This window comes from Littorina saxatilis, linkage group LG3, assembly GCF_037325665.1.
Source record: "Littorina saxatilis isolate snail1 linkage group LG3, US_GU_Lsax_2.0, whole genome shotgun sequence".
NCBI lineage: Eukaryota > Metazoa > Mollusca > Gastropoda > Littorinimorpha > Littorinidae > Littorina > Littorina saxatilis.
Window position 1 is genome coordinate 24,701,755 of NC_090247.1, and position 24,507 is coordinate 24,726,261.

Consider the following 24,507-nt stretch of genomic DNA (forward strand, 5'->3'; position numbering starts at 1 on the left):
AATCAAAGCATTAATCCCCGTGTCATTTCATTAAAATTGTATAAGCCAGAGACGGCCGTTTAATTAACCTTCAGGATCACCTTTTGGATTAAATATTTCTTTTACAGGGATCACGTGATCGCCGGTCAAGTAAGGGTACCCTCAAAATCGACCAGACAAAAACGGAAAAGCCGAATGAAAAATCGACAAAAAATCACAATAGGCAAAACTTTGCAATTTTGACATACGAGATAAAAGTCAAACTAATGATCTACCCTGAACAGATGGTTTTGTTTTGCCCCTGCCCAAATGTTCAGTCATTTTAGGACTTAGGTTTTTTGTTGCAGTAGCGTATTTTGCTAAAGGGTACCCCAAATGTTCAGTGAATTATGACTAAATATATTACAGAAGTGGGGTTCTCGTCTCACTATCGGCTTTACAAAATGGTGGCAGCGGTGGGATACAAATTGGTGTCCAGAGATAAAGACTAATAGTGAACCAATGTACAGATATATTTTCTGCAAAGAACCTATGCATTGTATTGAGTTGTTTTTATGATTGTTTTACTCGATTCAATACAATTTGGAACTTCACCTGATTCTTGTTGAGTTCATATTCTGGTTGTCTGTTCGTCTTGTGTGTGATTGCCATCCTGACAAATGCCTTTCAAACGCACATAACATCTAAGACACAGAAACAGATAGTTAAAGTTAATGTGAAGCTAAGACCGCTCGGCTTTACAAAAGTGAGCATCCACCCCACACAAACATCACCACAAGAAGTAGAGTATACAGCACAGATGTGAGAGGCTTTAGAGTTACCCCTTAGCCTAACCATAACCCTAACATATGTGAGAGGCTTTAGAGTTACCCCTAACCATAACCCTAACATAATGTGAGAGGCTTTAGCGTTACCCATAACCCTAAACACTAACAGATGTGAGAGGCTTTAGGGTTATCCATAACCATAACCCTAACAAATGTGAGAGGCTTTAGGGTTATCCATAACCATAACCCTAACAGATGTGAGAGGCTTTAGAGTTATCCATAACCCTAAACCCTAACAGATGTGAGAGGCTTTAGAGTTACCCCTAACCATAAACTTAATAACATGTGTATGACCTGCATGGAGCATAGACTGTAGTCTACACATACACACACACACACACACACACACACACACACACACACTCTCTCTCTCTCTCTCTCTCTCTCTTTTTTTCTCTCGGATTCATTTTAAGCATTATTACCATTACAACATTGGCTTTTATCCAACATGTATTTATGTTACTTTTCTAAAAAAAGAAGGTCACATTTTTATTCGGAGAAAGCATGCAAATAACGACAATGAAAACCAATCCAGATAATTAAAAACAACATTAATGGCTCTGCACCAGTACTGAACGTGCCAAAATAAATTCTTCCGCATTTCACACTGTTCGTTTTCTGTAACTTCGCTGACTGGGCACTAAACTTTATGTGCAGGTGGTGGTAGGAATGGGGTCAAACATGGCGTAGTATAGGTGTCTAGAGTTCCTCCCTCGTGGGGTAACGGTAACGGTAGCGGTTGGAAGGGACGTATTTCGAGTCAAACATGGCGTGGTATCTGTCTCTCAGCAGGTGAGCGCTGGCTTTGGGTTGTCGTTGTCTGGTCAGCACGCCCTTCTTGTTGCCCACCACTCGAGTTACACCTGAAACACAACGTTAACACTTAGAGAGAGAGAGAGAGAGAGAGAGAGAGAGAGAGAGAGAGAGAGAGAGAGAGAGAGAGAGAGAGAGAGAGAGAGAGAGAGAGAGAGAGACTCACACTCACACTCACACTCAGACTCAGAACTTTATTTCAAAAGGATAAAGGTTTTAGGCAAAGCCTATTCTTCCAACCTGTCCTTTATACAACACATAAAGACAGACGCACATAAAAAATATAAATTCAATCATATAAAATACAGAAATACATTGTATGGAATGCAACACAATGTGCATTTAAGGAATTACATAAGGAGAACTCAAAAATTACAAAATTACATTGACATAGTTATACCTTTCATTTGGGAATAAAGTTGCTCCGATCAGCTACACATCCGTTAACACTAGTACAAAATGTTTAACAAAATAACAATCGAACAAGACATTTCATTCACGAATGATGTGTGAACGTGACTGTCTCTTAAACATTTTCACTGAAGTTGCATTTCTTATCTGTTGGGGGAAGGAGTTCCAGAGAAACGCTCCCGAGAAGGCTAAGCTCGATTTGTAGAAGTCTATGCGAGGTATGGGAGGGATGATTTTTTGGGACCCATATCTTTTTGTGGCATGTTTGAAATGTGATTGCAAATATTTAGGACAGTCGTCATTTAGAATTTTATACATGAACACAGCCTTGTTTAACGTCAACTGATCTTTCAAGGGGAGGAAATTCAGGAGCTTTAGTTTATCATCCGTGGACGTATTCAAATCATGCAGAATACGTTTTGCAGCTCGGCGATGCAGGGAATTGAGTCTTTTTAAATGAATATCACTGCAGTTATCCCAAAGTGTCGATGCGAAGTTTATATGAGGCATTATGTGGGCGTAATAGAACATTTTGAGTGCTGCAGAATCTGCGTAATGCCTTAATTTTGATAACAGGTACAAATTTGTTGATACTAATTTGCAAATATTACTCAAATGAGTTTGCCATTTCAACTCTTGATCAATGGTAACACCCAATAATCTATGTTCCCTAACAGTTGCTGCACTTGAGTTGAACCAACTGACAGTTGTAATTGTAAAGGACTTAATTGGTGTTTTTGTCTCGTGGTTATCACCATACTCTTTGTTTTAATCAGATGAATGATCATTGCATTAGAAACGCACCACTCAGTGATTTCATCCACACTTGTTTGAAGAGAAGAATTGGCGGATTCCAAAGATTTTTGACTGGTGTGAACAGAAGAGTCATCCGCGAAGAACTCACATCTAACTTTTTCATCGGACACATGAAGGGGTAAATCATTTATATAAATACAGAACAAGATAGGTCCTAATACAGACCCTTGATGGACACCACTCCTGACAAACTCGTTTGACGAAGTTTTACAGTTAATGGATACATACTGTTTCCGTTTTGAAAGATACGATTCAAAAAAGGCACAGGCGGAGTCGTCTTTTAAATAGCACTTTAATTTCTTTAGTAGAAGTGAGTGATCTACTAGGTCAAAGGCTTTCTTAAAGTCCAAAAACAACGCTCCCGTTATTTCTGCTTTGTTTATTGCTGACAGCCAAGTCTCGCAAAAAGAGCTTAAGGCTGTGTGGCAGGAATGCTTAGAGCGGAATCCAGACTGAAAAGGATGAAACAGATTCATTTGTTCCATATATGCCAGTAGGTGTTTTTGTATGTGCTTTTCTAAGGGTTTAGAAAGAACAAGTAAGAGGGAAATAGGTCTAAAGTTGTTTGGGTCTGTAAGATCCTTATTTTTTGGAAGTGGTAATACCTTTGCACACTTTAAAATAGAAGGGAACACGTTTTGTTGTATGCTTAGGTTATAAACATAAGTTAGGAAATCGACAATGTAAGGTAAAGCAAGTTTTAGCAACCTCGATAATGTCTGAGTTTTTTTGGTTTTTTGTTTGTTTATTTGCTTAACGCCCAGCCGACCACGAAGGGCCATATCAGGGCGGTGCTGCTTTGACATATAACGTGCGCCACACACAAGACAGAAGTCTCAGCACAGGCTTCATGTCTCACCCAGTCACATTATTCTGACACCGGACCAACCAGTCCTAGCACTAACCCCATAATGCCAGACGCCAGGCGGAGCAGAAACTAGATTACCAATTTTAAAGTCTTAGATATGACCCGGCCGGGGTTCAAACCCACGACCTCCCGATCACGGGGCGGACGCCTTACCACTAGGCCAACCGTGCCGGTAATGTCTGAGGTTAACCAAGGGGGGAGCTGGGGATGTTTCACTCTATGCTGACGTAGTGGTGCGTGTTTATCAATTATTGAACAGAAAATATGATGAAAAATATTGCAAGCGCCCTCTGCGTCACTGCAATTGAATACGCTATAAAATGGGGCTTGGTTAAAGGCATATGTACGCGCTCCCGTGTTTACAAAGTGTAGTTTGCCCATAATCGATGTCAAACGCACCATAAGACCATGTAATGACGATATGTCGCCATGCGCGGACCATATACATGCATTACAGCTTGTTTTAGAGTCTCAAAAACTTTGGATGTAAACAAAGACGCGGAGTTATTTCCCTTGCGTCAACGCTACCTCTGTTGGCAAATCTATAAATAGGACGATCCAGATCAAAATGAAAATTAACATATCTCAACATTGAAGGGGTCCTAGACCACAATATTTTGCAGGGAACTTAATTTAGCATGTCTCCAGCTGTTGGTAAAGCAATTAGCGTGTATAGTCATCGAGTACATATGGCTTTAAGGTCAAACAAAAAGGCAGATTCATCAAAATACTTGAAACTTCTGTATTCGATTGTTGTGTGACCTTTATGACGTGATTTTGGCAATCTAAGAGAAATCGAGCAAAAAACAGAATGATGGTCACTGAAACTGGAATGCACTACTTGCGCATTTGCAACGATATTCTTACTATCAGTGTAAATATGATCAATCAGGGTTGATGAAGTATTTGTTTCTCTTGTAGGGGTGTTAACCAGCTGATGAAGACCAAACAGAGCAGTGGTTGAGCTCCACGTTGTTTGAGGCCTGAGTAGGTTAATGTTAAAATCGCCAAGCAATACAACATTCTCGTCACGAGCCTTCACTCTGTCCATCATAGAAACAAAATCATCAATCCACATTGACGTTTCAGCAGGGTTACGATACACATAGCCAATAAGCAAGGGAGAGGATTTGTCATGTTTTACCCTCTCCTGGTGCTTGCCCTGTCAAGGTACTTAACCTGTCTTGGTACTTACCCTGTCTGTCCAGGTGTTTACCCTGTCCTGAGGCTTACCCTGTCCTGGTGCTTACCCTGTCCTGGTGTTTACCCTGTCCAGACCTGGTGTTTACCCTGTCCTGGTGTTTACCCTGTCCTGGTCCTGGTGCTTACCCTGTCCTGGTGCTTACCCTGTCCTGGTGTTTACCCTGTCCTGGTCCTGGTGCTTATCCTGTCCTGGTGCTTACCCTGTCCTGCTGTCCTGGTGCTTACCCTGTCCTGGTGCTTACCCTGTCCTGGTGTTTATCCTGTCCTGGTCCTGGTGCTTACCCTGTCCTGGTGTTTATCCTGTCCTGGTGTTTATCCTGTCCTGGTGTTTACCCTGTCCAGGTGTTTACCCTGTCCTGGTGTTTACCCTGTCCTGGTGTTTATCCTGTCCTGGCGCTTACCCTGTCCTGGTGTTTACCCTGTCCTGGTGCTTACCCTGTCAAGGTACTTACCCTGTCAAGGTACTTACCCTGTCCTGGTGCATACCCTGTCAAGGTACTTACCCTGTCCTGGTGTTTACCCTGTCCTGGTGCTTACCCTGTCAAGGTACTTACCCTGTCCTGGTGCTTACCCTGTCCTGGTGCTTACCCTGTCCTGGTGCTTACCCTGTCCTGGTGCTTACCCTGTCCTGGTGCTTACCCTGTCCAGGAGCTTACCCTACCCTGGGGCTTACCCTGTCCAGGTGCTTACCCTCAGCGGTGATGAAGTCAGCAAAGTTCCACACAAGCTCCCCGGTGAAGTACTGAGCGCGGTATGTGTCGAACACCTTGTGGTACTCCGACATTAGCTCTACCTGGTAGTCCTCCGTGAACACGTAAGACGGCTCCTGTAATACACAACACATCGCATTCAATACGTGTTGTACGTCATTTACACACCTGTGTTTGTTAGTTAGTTTACTTGAGTTATCCTTCGTGAACACGTAAGATGGCTCTTGTGAGAAACAACACATCACGTCAGACTGCGATGAACAACACATGACGTCAGACTGTGATAAACAACACAACACACCAGACTGTGATGAACAACACTTGACGTCAGACCATGATAAACAACACATCACACCAGACTGTGATAAACAACACATTATGTCAGACCGTGATGGACAACACATGACGTCAGACTATGATTAGAACACACCTGGTGAAGGGTTAGAGTGTTGGTGGTGGGGGTTGGGGGATGGGGGTGAAGAACACACCTGGTGAAGGGTTAGAGTGTTGGTGGTGGGGGGTTCGGGGATGGGGGTGAAGAACACACCTGGTGAAGGGTTAGAGTGTTGGTGGTGGGGGTTGGGGGATTGGGGCAAAGAACACACCTGGTGAAGGGTTAGAGTGTTGGTGGTGGGGGGTTCGGGGATGGGGGTGAAGAACACACCTGGTGAAGGGTTAGAATGTTGGTGGTGGGGGTTGGGGGATTGGGGCAAAGAACACACCTGGTGAAGGGTTAGAGTGTTGGTGGTGATGGTTGGGGGATTGGGGTGAAGAACACACCTGGTGAAGGGTTAGAGTGTTGGTGGTGGGGGTTGGGGGATGGGGGTGAAGAACACACCTGGTGAAGGGTTAGAGTGTTGGTGGTGGGGGTTGGGGGATGGGGGTGAAGAACACACCTGGTGAAGGGTTAGAGTGTTGGTGGTGGGGGTTGGGGGATGGGGGTGAAGAACACACCTGGTGAAGGGTTAGAGTGGAGGGTGGTACTGGAGTTGATGGATGTTAGATTGTTGGGGGGTGGGGGTAAAGAACACACCTGGTGAAGCCCAGCCACGGTGCCGGCGCCGTATTCAGACATGAGGAGCGGCTTGGTTGGATGGGTTTTACGCCAGTTCTCGATGTCCGTGGCAAGCTGTAACTTGATCACCTCGGTGTGCCCCGTATCCTGGTACCAACCGTAGTAACGGTTGAAACAAATCACGTCTACAAACTGGACCTGCACAACATCAATCAGTTGTTAGCTGTTGGGTTAACTCTAACCCTAACCCTAACCAACCGTAGTAACGGATGAAACAAATCACGTCTACAAACTGGACCTGCACAACATCAATCAGTTGTTAGCTGTTGGGTTAACTCTCACTCTAACCCTAACTCAGTTGTTAGCTGTTGGGTTAACTCTAACTCTAACACTTACTCAGTTGTTAGATGTTGGGTTAACTCTAACCCTAACCCTAACCAACCGTAGTAACGGTTGAAACAAATCACGTCTACAAACTGGACCTGCACAACATCAATCAGTTGTTAACACGATTTAGATAACATGGTCACATTATTGTCTGATCAAAGTTGGCTGAAAGTCTGTTGTGAGTGGGCCATGTGAACAGCACTTAACGATACCAACATGTGAACAGCACTTACTATGAACAGCACTTAACGATACCAACATGTGAACAGCACTTACTATGAACAGCACTTAACGATACCAACATGTGAACAGCACTTAAATGTGAACAGCACTTAACGATACCAACATGTGAACAGCACTAAACGATACCAACATGTGAACAGCACTAAACGATACCAACATGTGAACAGCACTAAACGGTACCAACATGTGAACAGCACTAAACGATACCAACATGTAAACAGCACTTAACGATACCAACATGTGAACAGCACTAAACGATACCAACATGTGAACAGCACTAAACGATACCAACATGTGAACAGCACTAAACGATACCAACATGTGAACAGCACTTAACGATACCAACATGTGAACAGCACTTAACGATACCAACATGTGAACAGCACTTAACGATACCAACATGTGAACAGCACTTAACGATACCAACATGACAAAGAGACAAGTGTGAGCAGGGTGAAGGTCGCTTGTACTCACGGCGCGGTCATTGCTGTAGTCCTTGGACGAGATGAAGGTCACGAGACGAGAGGGGTCAAGGCTGCGGGTGTAGTTGATCACCTCTCTGACCACACAATAGAGAAAACATCACACCCATGAGTTGTACTGTAAAGAGAGAGAGAGAGAGAGAGAGAGAAAGAGAGAGAGGGAGAGACAGACAGAGAGAGAGAGAGAGGGAGAGACAGAGAGAGAGAGAGAGAGAGAGAGAGAGAGAGAGAGAGAGAGAGAGAGAGAGAGAGAGAGAGAGAGAGAAGAGCGAGGGGTTGGGGAGAAAGGATCGGTAGGGGAGGGGGTGGGAGGGGGAGATAAAGAGGGTGATGTAAACAAGTCAAGTCAAGTCAAGTCAAGTATTTTATTGTTTTGGGCCCAGAGGGCTTTGAAACAAAGATATAACTTTAACAAACAAAAAAAGGTAACAAATCAGACAGTTAATATATGTATACAAATTGAGCGGACAAATACAACAATACTATACGACCAAATTAAATTGGCAATATACACTTCCATACATGCAAACAAAAGGAAAAATAGGTTTAACGAAATCAGGTAAGAAATCAGGCAGATAATATGTATACATTAAGCGGACAACGATAATATACAGCCGAAGTAAATTGGCAATACCATTATGCCATGCATCTTTTGTAAAAACACAAAACAAAAGCGTGTATTACATATATATACATACCAATAAAGAAACTAGATATAACGCTAACATACTAAAATCATAACATGGGCTACAAATCTTGCTAGCTTCATTAGTTTTATCTTAGATTTACAATTCATTAACTGTTCATATTTTAAACAATTTGGGTGAGATCGGTAATAAGGACTAATTAATTTTCTTCTTTCAGACACTATACTTTCGTCGGTACAACTGAACAAATAGTGAAACTCATCACCTAATTCATTTTTATCGCACATGTCACACAATCTTTCATTTCTAGGAACATTAAAAAATCTGTGCTGATGTATTGGCAACTTATGATTGCTTGTTCTAAATTTTGCTAGTTTAACTTGGAGTTTCCTAGGCAACCAAAGCAAATACCTTTCCAGTCAAAAATCCTTTTTATATATTCTGTAATTAAAACACAAGCTTTTGGCATTCACGTCAGTGTTCCATTCCTGCAGGAATTGATCTCTTAGCCTTTGTTTTACAACGTTTTTAAAACCGGAGACGGCAAGACTCTGAGTTGTCCATAAATATGATAGACCCAACTTATTTAACATAGTATTGACATGCGACAACCAGGGCAATTTAACGTTTTGTACATGGTACAACTTCAAATGTAGTTTTAACATTAAACAAGACATCTTATTCGCACCATCGTTCATTTCTTTCATCAGTTTATACCAATAAACCAGTAACTGACATTGTACCTCAATTCTAATTGGATAACGACCAAGCTCTCCGTAAACCATACAAGTGGGTGTAGTTTTATATACATCAAGAAGCATTTTTAAAAATCGCAATTGAAACCTTGACAATATGTCTAATGAATCATATCCCCACACCTCACAACCATACAACAAAATTGGATGTACACACTTCTCAAAAAGATCCAATTGCACATCAATTGGTAAATTTAGTTTTCTACATTTTCGAATTAACGAGAACATTGCACGGTTACCAATCAAACATTGACGTTTCATGGCATTATGAAATTTGTTATTATAATTAAATAGTACACCTAAGTACACATAGTCCCAAACTACTTGGACAGGTACTCCATTCAAGACAAAATTTGGGATATTCCGTATTTTCCCCCGCGAAAAAACAACTATTTTTGTCTTTTCAATATTTATGCTTAGTCCCCAGTTCTTACAATAACGATCTAGTCCATCCAGGGCTTTTTGCATTTCTCCAGGTGTTTCGGCGAGTATAGCAGTATCATCAGCATATATTAACAGGAACAAATACATATAGTCATTAATGCGTTCAACATCTATTTCTTGGGCTCTTTTCAGGGGCAACTCTAGGCTGACATCATATTCAATCAAAAACTGCTTCAGGTCGTTTAAAAATAGTGAGAAAAGAATCGGTGATAAATTTTCGCCCTGAAGAAGCCCGATGTTTGAGGTGAACGTCTCGGAGAATACACTGTTCACCTTCACGCACAATTTTGCCTTATCATACATGTCCTTAATTACATTCAATACCTTACCATTAATATTCCGTTGCATCAGCTTCTGCCACAGGAGACTGCGTTGCACAGAATCAAAAGCTTTACGCAGATCAATGAAAGCACAATATAACTTTTTCTTTTGTTGTAAAAATATATCAATAAGACAATGTAGTGCAAAAATGTGGTCTACAGTAGAGTGGCCTTTTCGGAAACCAGCTTGTTCGTTGCCGATCACAGAATTGTCATCCAGAAATGCATGCAATCTTTTATTTATCACACTTGTAAAAAGTTTTCCAAAACAACTTAGTACACTGATTCCTCTATAATTATCAGGGTCGGCTGTTGAGCCTTTACCTTTAAAGATTGGGCTTATATACCCCACTGTCCAAGCTTTAGGCATTTTCCCAGTATGCAATATCAAGTTAAATACACGTGTTACAATAGTTAATAGTTTTGGTGAGGAATATTTCAAAAACTCGTTTATAATACCATCGTATCCGCAAGCTTTGTTATTCTTTAAATTGTTTACACATATCATCACCTCCTCCTTTGTAATATCAACATTCAATTGTTCATTCATAAGGTCTGTGTCATCAAGCACATCATCTTGCACATCAATCAAGTCGTGCTCAGATACATTACTAAGTTTTTCAAAATGTTTTACAAATACTTCGCGGGATATATCATGCATCGCTTGTTTCTTCTGCTGGTCACATCCACTTATCAATTTCCAATAACTGCTGGGGTCAGAAGACTTCATTGTTCGAATTTTCTTATGTAGTTGCTTTAAATAACTATTATAACTTTTACTCAGTGTTCCCTTATAATCCTTGAATGCTTGGGCCTTATCTTGTATGATCTCTCTGTTATTTGGTTGGGCTTTAAATTTTCTCTTTATTTTTCTATATTTCCTTCTTGTCTGTTTACATTCGTTATCAAACCAAATTTTCTTAACTCCGCTATGTGCATCGTTACTGCTACATGTATTTATTTTTTTCTTCTGCTTATTCTTTAATAAGAATAAAAAATAACACCCAAACACCAAAATGAAATAAATATTTCGGAGTGAAAACTCCTTCTTCAGTAATCATGTAATGGAATCAAAACAAACGATGACGTAAAAACAGAAAGGAAATTACGTAAGAATACAAATGACGTCATTCTAAAAATAGATAAAACACGTGCAAATTTGCTATTGTTCTCTCTCTCTCTCTCTCTCTCTCTCTCTCTCTCTCTCTCTCTCTCTCTAAAGTAAGCAGTAAAGGTAAAACGTCATATGTTTGCAAGCACATACACTTGAGCACACTCACTCCCACACGCACACACACACATACTTCCAGGTGTTGAATGCGATCCAGGGAGCTAACATGTTACAAGGCTGATAAGTTTATAGCCATAGGACACTGTTTATCTTGTTGATAGCGTCAAAAGACGTTGTGTACTCTGCTGCGAACAACAAAGGGATAATTATAGAAAAATATCCAAACATTATATCCGCGAACAGCCTCGTAATAACAAATACAGAGGGTAGCAACAGTCAATTAGTCAAACACATTAAGTCCGTCAGGGAAATTGGTCTGCAGCTGATGTCTCCAGAACCTTTCTCTTCTTTTTCTCAAAGCAATGTCTTCTGCATGGATTTTTTCTATGGCTGTGCATTGCATGTCTGCTAGTGTATGTCCAGGGAGATTAAAATGTTTAGCGACCATCGTATCTTCTCGTGTATATTTTGATGTACTGTCCGTGTGTCCTGCATGATCTTTGTAGTGTTTGATGTTGTGCCTGTGGCCATAGAAACGTTTTTTAAGTGTCTGTCCAGTTTCGCCGACATACTGACATTTTTTGCATTTGCCACAGTCAATTAGGTAAACCAAGTTGGTTGTGTCACAGGACATGAAAGTTCTGATATTGTGTGTACCTCTATTAACAACACTGTGGAATGTCCTCGTCTCCTGCAAGTGCCCCCCGCACAACACACACCTCCTCCCACTGCACCTATGGCATCCATTTTGCTGGTGAAAGGGCTTCTGGTGAACACCATTGTTGCTACTAGTGCATTGTGAAGAGGCGCGCCCCACGCAAGGACCACCCACAAAAGACGAAGACACACCACACTGCTGCGGTTGATCTTCATGTCTCTGCTGCTGCTGTTGGTCATCAGGTTCTTGTTGCTGCTGCTGTTGGTCATCAGGTTTTTGTTGCTGCTGCTGTTGCTCATCAGAGTCTTGTTGCTGCTGCTGTTGGTCATCAGGTTCTTGCTGCTGCTGCTGTTGTTCATCAGGTTCTTGTTGATGTTGGTAATTAGGTTCTTGTTGCTGCTGCTGTGGATCCTCATGTTGCTTCTGCTGTGGATCGTCATGTTGCTGCTGCTGCTGTTGTAGGTCACCAGGTTGTTGTTGCTGGTGCTGGTGATCATCGGGTTGTTGCTGGTTCTGCTGTTTTGATGGCATTTTGCTGGGCATTAGAATACGCCTGAGATTTCTACAGTTACGTTCACCTACTATTGGCGGCTGGGGGACTGCTTTTTGCATTCTGCTGCTTATTCTTTCTAAGCATGTTCAATTTATTGGCAGCTTCGGATAGAATTCCTTCTATTTGTTTCATTACATTATCGATCTGGTCCTGAGTTACATCCTCTACGCTACCAATTAGGGAAACTAATATCCCTTCCACTAATAATACTTTATTATCATCAATTTCATCTACAAAATTCTGATTTGCTCCTACTTTCCATATTGGTTTCAACACACTGCTAGTGTTATAATTGCTTTCAGTTTCATTCTCAACGTGTTCATTGTCCATTAGGATATCTGACAGGGCAAAAAATATAGGACAATGGAGAAGGGTCACGACTGTGCGTGTATAGTTGATCACCTCTCTGACCACAGAGATGACATCACACACATGAGTTATACTGTGGAGAACGAGAGAAGAGCGAGGGGTGGAAGAGCGAGGGGTGGGGGAGAAAGGGTCGGGGGGGGGGGGGGGGGGGGTAGGGGGAGAGGGAGACGAGAGGGTTCAAGACTGCGCGTCATGGGACAGAGACCATTACACCCATATGTGGAGAGAGAGATAGGAGGGGGAGGGGAGAGAGAAAGGGGGGGGGGAGAAAGAAAGACCAGTGGAGTCAAGGCTCTGCGTGTAGTTGATCACATCACTGACACAGACATGGGACAGAGACACCAAACACATGAGTTACACTGCGAAGAGAGATAGGAGCAGAGGGAGAGAGAGATGAACGAGTGGGGTCCAGGTTCCGCATGTAGGTGATCCCCTCTCTGACACAGACATGGGACACGTTAACTAGTACAGACTCAAAGCAACACTCAATCAACAACCAAGCAAGCAACCCACGCCATGACGTCAGTACCCCCGGGACGTCAAACTGGAGCTCGTTGGCCGTGGACCACATGACGTCAGTGCTCACCACATGACGTCAGTACTCACCCCATGACGTCAGTACTCACCCAAAGTAGAGCGGGACGTCAGACTGGGGCTCGTTGGCCGTGGACCACATGACGTCAGTACTCACCACATGACGTCAGGACTCACCACATGACGTCAGTACTCACCCAAAGTAGAGCTCGGCCCCCGGGACGTCAGACTGGGGCTCGTTGGCCGTGGACCACATGACGACAGCGGGCCGGTTCTTGTCGCGCCGCACAAACTCCCACATCACCTCCTTGTGGTGAGCCACGTTCTCCGGGCCCATATTGTTCGCTCTGACACAGAAAACAGGGTTAGGTATGACATACAGCAAGGCCCATGTTTTTGTCCCTGACACAGAGAACAGGGTTAGGCATGACATACAACAAGGCCCATGTTGTTCCCCCTGACACAGAGAACACCGTTTGGGTTAGGTATGGCATACATTAAGGCCCATGTTGTTCCCCCTGACACAGACAACACCGTTAGGGTTAGGTATGACATACATCAATGCCCATGTTGTTCGCTCTGACACAGACAACACCTTTACGGTTAGGTATGACATACATCAAGGCCAATGTTGTTTCCCCTGACACAGAGGACAGGGTTAGGTATGACATACAGCAAGGCCCATATGTTGTTTCCCCCTGACACAGAGGACAGGGTTAGGTATGACATACAGCAAGGCCCATGTTGTTCCCCCTGACACAGAGAACAGCTGATCAACACCTAATAACCAAAACGCTGACGAAGTCAATGAAACAAATCTACGAATCAACATTTCTAAAAGCACAGTTCCAACCTGAATCTGACGTCAATAAGCATCACCTAACGCTGACTAAACCCAATAAAACAAGTGTACGAACTTCTTCTTCTTCTTCTGCGTTCATGGGCTGTAACTCCCACGTTTACTCGTGTTTTTGCACGGGTGGATATTTACGTGTACGACCGTTTTTACCTCGCCATTTAGGCAGCCATACGCCGCTTTCGGAGGAAGCATGCTGGGTAATTTCGTGTTTATATAACCCACCGAACTCTGACATGAATTACAGGATCTTTTCCGTGCGCACTTGGTCTTGTGCTTGCGTGTACAAACAAAGGGGGATAAGGCACTAGCAGGTCTGCACATAAGTCGAAATGGGAGATCGGAAAAATCTCCTCCCTTAACCCACCAGGCGCGACCGGGATTCGAACCCTAACCTGCTTTGGAGGCCGGCGTCTTACCACTAGGCCATTGCGCCCGTCGTGTACGAATTAAGATTTGTGGAAACACAGTAGCCACCTGATTCCGACACCCGGACACTCATTGATGACAACAATTCCCTGGCGGTCAGCCTGGTCGAGGATCTCCTCAGCGTACGGGTAGTGAGACGACCGGAAACAGTTGACCCCCAGCCACTTGAGCATGTAGAAGTCACGCGCTATCAGCGGATAGTCCAGCCCTTTTCCGCGGATCTGGTGACATAAACAGATACACACTGCAAGAGTCACATGGGGTGAGATTAACAGATACACAGTACAACAGTCACAGGGAGTGAGATAAACAGATACAATCAATCAATCAATCAATCAATGAGGCTTATATCGCGCATATTCCGTGGGTACAGTTCTAGGCGCTCTGCAGTGATGCCGTGTGAGATGAAATTTTATACGGCCAGTAGATTGCAGCCATTTCGGCGCATATTTACCTTTCGCGGCCTATTATTCCAAGTCACACGGGTATAGGTAGACAATTATTAACTGTGCCTAAGCAATTTTGCCAGGAAAGACCCTTTTGTCAATCGTGGGATCTTTAACGTGCACACCCAATGTAGTGTACACGGGGGGAGGGTTCGGACACCGAAGAGAGTCTGCACACAAAGTTGACTCTGAAATAAATTTCCGCCGAACCTGGGATCGAACTCACGCTGACAGCGGCCAACTGAATACAAATCCAGCGCGCTACCAACTGAGCTATATCCCCGCCCTGAGCTATATACACACTACAAGATTCACAAGGGGTGAGATAAACAGACACATGCTTCAAGAGTCACAGGGGGGGGGGGGGGGGTGATGCACAGATACGTACAGCAAGGGCCAGGGAGGGGTGGGGACTCACCCTTACCCAAAGATACGATGTTACCCTTACTTACGTCAGATAAACCGATACAATGTAACCCGTACTTACGTCAAATAAACAGATACTTACAGCAAGGGCCAGGGAGGGGTGGGGACTTACCAGAGACTCCAAGATACGATTTTACCCGTACACACGTCAGATAAACCGATACGCACAGCAAGGGCCAGGGAGGGTTGGGGACTTACCAGAGACTCCAATATACGATGTTAACCGTACATACGTCAGATAAACCGATACATACAGCAAGGGCCAGGGAGGGGTGGGGACTCACCCTTACCCCAAGATACGATGTTGCCCGTACTTACGTCAGATAAACAGATATGACGTTACCCTAACTTACGTCAGCATCCTCGTGCTTGTCCACCCCGTGACAGTAGAACGGTTTGCTGTTGATCAGGAAGCCTTGTGACGTCACTCCCACTGTACGCACACCGAACGGTTCCCGGTACACGTCATCACCCGCCATTACCTGCACGTTTAGATACTAAAGATCACCCATTCGCCGAGTTCAATATGTAGTTCAGTATATAGTTCAATATGAAGTTCAGTAAATAGTTCAATATATAGTTCAATATATAGTTCAATATATTACTCAATATATAGTTCAATATATATATGTAGTTCAATATATAGATCAATGAGCAATCCGTTCCGGGTCACTGAGCACCAAGCTAGCGATCTGAGCCTCGCAGAAGCTGATGAATCATTACGTATTTATGCTCACAGCATGATATCCAACGGCCCCTGGTTATCCGCGTATGAATGAATGAAACAGGTTGATTATCATGGATCTAACCCTAAGAAGAAGAAGAAGAAGAAGAAGAAGAAGAAGAAGAAGAAGAAGAAGAAGAAGAAGAAGAAGAAGAGGAAGAAAGAAAGAAAGAAAGAGAGAGAGAGAGAGAGAGAGAGAGAGAGAGAGAGAGAGAGAGAGAGAGAGAGAGAGAGAGAGCGAGAGCGAGAGCGATGGACAGAGACAGAGACAGAGAAAGACTATGACCAAACACCTCTAGTGTGTACATGTAGGCGGCTGTGCCTGTCGTCATGGTCCATGGCCACCACAGTGTGACGTTGGCGATCACCACCTGATCACTCAGCCGTGAACTGGACGCCACAACCGCTCCGTCAGCGTCAAGCACGTTGACCTTGACCGACACGGACTGGCCGCCATTACCCGCCAAGGTCACGTTGTAGTTCACGATGCCTGGAAATAAACATAACTTGTTAGTTAATAATTACCCGTTGTAGTTCACCATGCCTGGAAATAAACATGACTTGTTAGTTCATAATTACCCGTAGTAGTTCACCATGCCTGGAAATAAACATCACTGGTTTGTTCATCATTACCCGTTGTAGTTCACTATGCCTGGAAATAAACATCACTGGTTGGTTCATCATTACCGGTTGTAGTTCACCATGCCTGGAAATAAACATTATTTGTTAGTTCATTATCACCCGTTGTAGTTCACTTTGCCTGGAAATAAACATCACTAGTTAGTAAATCATAACCCGTTGTAGTTCATGATGCCTGAACATTGGTTAGTTTATCGATACCCGCTGTAGTTCATGATGCCTGGAGAGAAACAAGTAGAGTCTCCCTGCTGTCAACTGTCAAACACGTCCACTGTCAAACAAGTCCACTGCCAAAGATGTTAAGTGTCAAAGATGTCAAGTGTCAAAGATGTCAAGTGTCAAAGATGCCAACTGTCAAAGATGTCAAGTGTCAAAGATGTCAAGTGTCAAAGATGTCAAGTGTCAAAGATGCCAAGTGTCAAAGATGCCAACTGTCAAAGATGTCAAGTGTCAAAGATGTCAAGTGTCAAAGATATTAAGTGTGGCGGTGGATTGTCAAAAATGTCAAGTGTCAAAGATGTCAAGTGTCAAAGATGTTAAGTGTCAAAGAATTCAAGTGTTAAAGATGTTAAGTGTCAAAGATGTTAAGTGTCAAAGTGTTAAGACATCAACTCTCAACAACTGACAACAGACTTGAGAACTTACCGTTATCCCCCTGGATGTCGGTGACGATGACGATATCGTCGATGTTGATGCGGGGCTTGGTGTAGATCTGCACGTGGCGGTGGATGCCCGCGTAGTTGAAGAAATCCATCTGAAGGTTCTGCACGAAGTAACCGTCGGGGTATCTGGCGACAGAATACAGCTGGTTGATGTACTGTGTATTGTGGCTAGTGTCTGTGGCTGCTCATTATCATTATGACCTTATTTACTTGCCGGTGAAGGGGATGAGGGGGGTAGTTACCTGGTGGTGTCTTTCTGCCACTCGATGGATCCAGAGGGCATGTTTCGGGGGGTGATGGGGGGGGGGGGGGGTAGTTACCTGGTGGTGTCTCTCTGCCACTTGATGGATCCAGGGGGCAGGGTGAGGGGGTGAGGAGGGTAGTTACCTGGTGGTGTCTTTCTGCCACTCGATGGATCATGGGGACAGGGGGGTTAGGGGGGAAGGGGGGTAGTTACCTGGTGGTGTCTTTCTGCCACTCGATGGATCAAGGGGGCAGGAGGGTGAGGGGGGTAGTTACCTGGTGGTGTCTTTCTGCCACTCGATGGATCCAGGGGGCAGGGTGAGGGGGGTGAGCGTGTTGTTAACGGCCACAGTCAGGCGGTTAGAGGACGTCCAGTTGACCATGTCGTTGATGACTCCCTCAAACGGCAGATGACCACCATTGTGACGTACAGCCTCCTGCCCGTTGACCCACTGTCACAAGGCAAACGTCAACGTAAATCATACACCCACTGTCACAGGGCAAAGGTCAACGTAAACCATACACCCACTGTCACAGGGCAAAGGTCAACGTAAACCATACACCCACTGTCACAGGGCAAAGGTCAACATAAGTCACTCTTAATGTGTTTTTTGACAAGTCACGCTTGAAAGGATAATAAGGTCACACTTGTCTCCATTGAAAGGCACCGGTTTGGTTTAGAGTTGACTGAATGATGTTAGATAGAAATGATGTGGCTGAACAGTGTTCTAACCAAATCCCAGGTCCTAATAATCTAGTCTATGGATACATGGTGCTGTAAAAAAACACGTTTTAAACGCACAATTGACCATGAGTCGCCTCGGTGACTATCACCATTGATTGTGTCTCTGAGACAGTCAGTGAGCATGACATGACACGGGGATGAATGTTGTAGTTTGGGTATAAACATTTGTGCAATCATGTTTTTGCCGAGTTTATACAAAAGCAAAGAGTATGACGTCACGCACCACCATGGCGTAGTAGTGGACACTGCCGAACCGAAGGGAGACAACTCTGTCCTGCCAGTCAGACGACACGAAGAAATCCGTCTCATACCACGCCCACCCCACGAAGTCGCGCACCGCACGGTCCGTGGTGACGTCATTGTAACTGCTGGGCACAGCCATCGGTATGATGTCACCTGTCTTAAAGATCAGATTGGTGGTTGAAGTACTGGTCAATCACCAGTATCGTTTTTGTAGCTTTTTGGGAAAAGACATGGAGTTTTGTGGATAGAATATTGAGTTTTGGGGATAAACTGTGGAGTTTGGGGGGTAAAATATTGAGTTGGGGGGAAAAAACATTAAGCTTGGGGGAATACAAATAGAGTTTTGGGGATACAGATGGAGTTTTGGGGAATAAACATGGAGTTTTGAGATAAAACATGGAGTTTTGGAATAAAACATGCAGTCTTGAAGATAAAACATGGAGTTTTGGGATAAAACATGGAGTTTTGGGATAAAACATGGAGTTTTGGAGATAAAACATGGAGTTTTGGGATAAAACATGGAGTTTTGGAGATAAAACATGGAGTTTTTGGGATAAAACATGGAATTTTAGGGATAAAACATGGAGATTTGGAGATAAAACATGGAGTTTTTGGGTAAAACATGGAGTTTTGGGATAAAACATGGAGTTTTGGAGATAAAACATGGATTATGGGGATACAACATGGAGTTTGGGGGATAAAACATGGAGTTTTTTTGGGAAAATATGGAGTTTGGGGGATAAAACATGGAGTTTTGGGGATAAAGCATGGAGTATTAGAGATACAACATGGAGTTTGGGGGATAAAACATGGAGTGTTCTGGATAAAACATGGAGTTTTCGGGATAAAACATGGAGTTTTTGGGAAAAAAACATGGAGTTTTGAGGATACAACATGGAGTTTGGGGGATACAACATGGAGTTTTGGGGATGGATTAATCTTCAAGAAAAATAAAGTGAAAGTTAACATATGTTTCTTTTATTCTAAACAGGTCCTTGAATGCAACAACAGTGCAGTTTCTGCCTATCTATGCACAGATTTTGTGTTCTGGGTAAATATCACAGGCACAAAACAAATGTCCAAAGAAAGGTATGTTTTAGTACTATGACAGAATTTCTGAAATAATTCCTTAGAATTTCTTAAAATGTCTCTATGTTACTGCACAAAGACACCAGTTGTGGTGAACATATATGTCTATATATATAAAAAAAAGTTTCCTCGTAAGGAAAAAAATACAAGCATTATTAGCTTACATTTCGATATCAAAGCTGTCCTCTAACCTGTTTGAGAGGCTGTATATCGATATCAAAGCTGTCCTCTAACCTGTTTGAGAGGCTGTATATCGATATCAAAGCTGCCCTCTAACCTGTTTGAGAGGCTGTATATCGATATCAAAGCTGTCCTCTAACCTGTTTGAGATGCTGTATATCGATATCAAAGCTGTCCTCTAACCTGTTTGAGAGGCTGTATATCAAAAGCAAAGCTGTCCTCTAACCTGTTTGAGAGGCTGTATATCGATATCAAAGCTGTCCTCTAACCTGTTTGAGATGCTGTATATCGATATCAAAGCTGTCCTCCAACCTGTTTGAGATGCTGTATATCGATATCAAAGCTGTCCTCTAACCTGTTTGAGAGGCTGTATATCGATATCAAAGCTGCCCTCTAACCTGTTTGAGAGGCTGTATATCGATATCAAAGCTGTCCTCTAACCTGTCTGACCGGCTGTATATCGATATCAAAGCTGTTTTCTAACCTGTCTGACCGGCTGTATGTATATATATCGATATCAAAGCTGCCCTCTAACCTGTTTGAGAGGCTGGGTGTATATCGATATCAAAGCTGTCCTCTAACCTGTTTGACAGGCTGTATATCGATATCAAAGCTGTCCTCTAACCTGTCTGACCGGCTGTATGTATATATATCGATATCAAAGCTGTCCTCTAACCTGTTTGAGAGGCTGTATATCGATATCAAAGCTGTCCTCTAACCTGTCTGACCGGCTGTATATCGATATCAAAGCTGTCCTCTAACCTGTCTGACCGGCTGTATGTATATATATCGATATCAAAGCTGCCCTCTAACCTGTTTGAGAGGCTGGGTGTATATCGATATCAAAGCTGTCCTCTAACCTGTTTGAGAGGCTGTATATCGATATCAAAGCTGTCCTCTAACCTGTCTGACCGGCTGTATGTATATATATCGATATCAAAGCTGCCCTCTAACCTGTTTGAGAGGCTGGGTGTATATCGATATCAAAGCTGTCCTCTAACCTGTTTGAGAGGCTGTATATCGATATCAAAGCTGTCCTCTAACCTGTCTGACCGGCTGTATGTATATATATCGATATCAAAGCTGCCCTCTAACCTGTTTGAGAGGCTGGGTCCCGGTGTATATCGATATCAAAGCTGTCCTCTAACCTGTTTGAGAGGCTGTATATCGATATCAAAGCTGTCCTCTAACCTGTTTGAGAGGCTGTATATCAAAAGCAAAGCTGTCCTCTTACCTGTTTGAGAGGCTGTATATCAAAAGCAAAGCTATCCTCTAACCTGTTTGAGAGGTGGATATCGATATTAAAGCTGTCCTCTTACCTGTTTGAGAGGCTGTTTATCAAAAGCAAAGCTATCCTCTAACCTGTTTGAGAGGCTTGGTCCACCACTGGTCCGTGAAGGCCTGGTCACGCGACGGGGAGTCGTCCAAGCGGAAGGACCACATTCCATCCAGCGTGTTGACCACCCGGCTCTCCGAGCTGCGCGGGTACAGCATCCCCTGGCCCGTTACCATGGTAACCACGCACACCCCTGACGCCACGAGCACCAAACGGTGGAAAGCAGATGAAGCCATCTTCGCCAAGACGTGTGAACAGTGAGGACGACCGCAACACACTGAGCGGGAAGGCTGCGACAGAGATGTAATCAGTCTGTTTATATCTAAGGCTGAGGCCAGTCAGCATTTACTGAATCAGGGTTAAGGTAGGTAGGTAAAGGTGCAACCCTGGCTCTTCGTCTAGCGCGTGATAGAGTGTTGATGTCACTCGGTAAGGGACACAGGGATGGGGGGGGGGGATGTTTGATTGATTTGCCAGACCAAGGCTTTCCGTTTTTGGTGACTGATAACGCTTTTAAGATGTCAAAGTTTAATGAAGCCTCGCGTTCTCTAGGGTCATAGATAAAAAAACAAGCAGACATCACAACCCAAAAGAATATCTATCTAACCTCACGGATAACGGTTTTAAGGTGTCAAGGTGTAACGAGGCCCCGGGCCCTCTCGGGTCACGGAGAAAAACAGCTACAAATCAGTGTGTAAGTATGTGCATCTAAGGAGAGGCAATCATCGCCCAACACCTCATCAAAGCTGCTATCACAATCAGACCGGTTGACCTGAATAATTATCTGGAGTCAGCAAAATACAATACTAAGGTCAAGGTGAGGCTATCTTAGCGAGCAGCTTAACAATGTCAAGGCCGCCCAAAACACAGACACAGCAGGCGGTGCGGTGACACACTATAGATTAATGTGGTTTGCACTATATCAGCTGTGGTTGTTATTATTATTATTATCATTATCAGGTTGGCAGGTATCACCTTCGAGTGGATTCCATCGAGATTACTGACTTCATTTCCACACAAGTGTTCTTTGTTTTGTGTAGACTCAGCGCATTCCACACACGGTCTAAGAGAGTGTCACCACACAGAACTATATTCTACAACGTCTATCTTTTTTGGTGTGTGACTTCATATCACAGTGCTGCGCGTGGAGTATGGCTGTCTGCTCTGCGCGAGTGAAATGGAGATAGGACCTTGGATGGGCTGGCAGCAGCTGAATTCACCATCACCTTTCTGGGTCTTTGTTTTTCAGAGTACCTGTTGACAAATCAATAAAAGGAACTTAACCAAAATTCACCAACAGTTACAAAACAAAACTACTCTGAGCATGAGTAAGGAAGAATATCTAGGGGAAGAAGTTACGTCACCTATAATTACAGTCATCTACTTGCAGTTGCACATATCATTCTGAACTGTCCGACTCAGAACCAGGCTGTCAAAGTAACACTTATAACGGAGTCTATGACCAAACATTCAGTTGACATATAAGAAGAGCATTAGATTCCGCTACAGAGTAAATACAGAATAAAATTTATAGTAAATAAAGTGTGCTCAGGGAAAATTAAGTGCAACGGCAGCGGTATGAAACTTATCAGCTCTTCACTCTAGTATAAAGATCCTCTGAAAATGTGTGTAAAACAGTTTAAACAGGCACACAGTGAACTGTACCCTAGTAGTATAGGGAGGTGGATCTCATGCCTGTTTGAGGACGCCATCTTGAGGACGCCGCTTGAGGACGCCATCTTGAAAAGTCCTTAAACGTCTTACGTCTTGAGGAACGTCTTGAAACGTGGCAAACAGTAAAAAAAAAAAGAAAAGTAAAGCGTGATTAGCTCCCATTAATGAAACAGTCGTAATAATAATAATAATAATAATAATAATAATAATAATAATAATAATAATAATAATAATAATAATAATTGTCAGTAAGTACTGGTGTCACATGACTGATGTGAACCAGTTGATTGGCTAATGGCGATGCGCTTAAATCTGTTAGCGCACTCTTGGAGTGCGCTAACTTTTCCACAGAGCGTATTCTTACGCCCTTTGCCAAAGCGAGACTGTACTCTCATCCTCAGAATTAATTAATGACATGTAGCTTATATTCTCCACAATACCAAATGACCATAAATTCCCTGCTTCTCAATTAAAGCAGAAGTGGGTTTTTTTCTGACAGATTGCATGTGCCTGTGCCAGTGCCAGTGATCTAAAACTAGAAGCCGCTGTGTTTCATCTCATTTTCGCCGACTTGCATAGATTCTTCTCATAATATGCTGTGTTAGTGGCATGTAGCTTATCATCCACATTTCCAAATGATGAGTTAGTATCAGTACAATTCCAAGCGGCTAACAGAAAACACAAGTGTTATTCCGATAACGTACACAGCATTTGGAAGACTGATTCGATCGACTCTAGCAGACTACACTGAAATACGACTGCATCAGTTCAGTAAACAGGGGCGGACGAGGGGGGGGTTTCTGGGGTTTCCGGAAACCCCCCCCCCAGCCAAAAAATAAAAATATTTTTGTGTGTTTTTTTGGGTTGAGTTTCAATTTGTTGGGTATTAATCAGTGACAAAATCTGCTGCCTGGAACTAGTAATGATCATCCTCAGAATGCACCAGCTTGCACCATTTTGCATCCTTTTTTTCAAAATTTTCCGGGGGGGCATGCCCCCGGACCCCCCTAGCAAGCTAGGCGCTTCGCGCCGTCGGCTCGGCGCTTCGCGCCTTCACACCCATATCTTCACAATATACTTTTGGAAACCTCCCCCATAAAATGAACTGATCCGCCCCTGGTAAATGAATGGTTTCCGAATTATTATTTCAAGGCAAGAACAATCGTAATCGAAAACGTGTAGGGTTCAGAACGTTCTTACCATATAATTATAAGACTTATTACCAGCCTGCCTTATTCGTGCAGACTCAGTGACAGTGCAGACTGCAGTGGTTCGATTGTTCTAGCCTAGCAGTAGCAGACGACATAAACCCCGCTCAGCAAATTAACATGTTGGGCAAATGTGAACGAAAAAACGATGGGGATATAATACGTGTAGGGTTCAGAGCATTCTTACCGTTCATATTTAGTATCAGACTCCCCGATGAGTGAAGATACAACACGAGATATATGCCACATTTATTTTGAAAATGTGCGAACAGTCGAGTCCTTCGAATTCGTGGGGAAGTCAATTCAAGGGGAGTCACTCCGCACAGTCAATCCATCGACGCT

General features: G+C 43.4%; 1 protein-coding gene across 1 annotated transcript; it reads right to left on the bottom strand.

The window, feature by feature from the left end:
- Window positions 1-1,238: 1,238 nt before the first annotated feature.
- Window positions 1,239-21,650, bottom strand: LOC138961942 (beta-glucuronidase-like). Its single transcript, XM_070333626.1, has 12 exons — window positions 21,310-21,650; window positions 18,659-18,835; window positions 17,967-18,142; window positions 17,431-17,573; window positions 16,440-16,636; window positions 15,776-15,904; window positions 14,599-14,771; window positions 13,463-13,612; window positions 7,747-7,831; window positions 6,661-6,840; window positions 5,608-5,743; window positions 1,239-1,669 (listed from the first exon to the last, which is right to left on the bottom strand). The coding sequence occupies exons 1-12, from the start codon at window positions 21,517-21,519 to the stop codon at window positions 1,506-1,508; spliced, it is 1,920 nt and encodes a 639-aa protein (XP_070189727.1). The 5' UTR covers window positions 21,520-21,650; the 3' UTR covers window positions 1,239-1,505.
- Window positions 21,651-24,507: the final 2,857 nt, after the last annotated feature.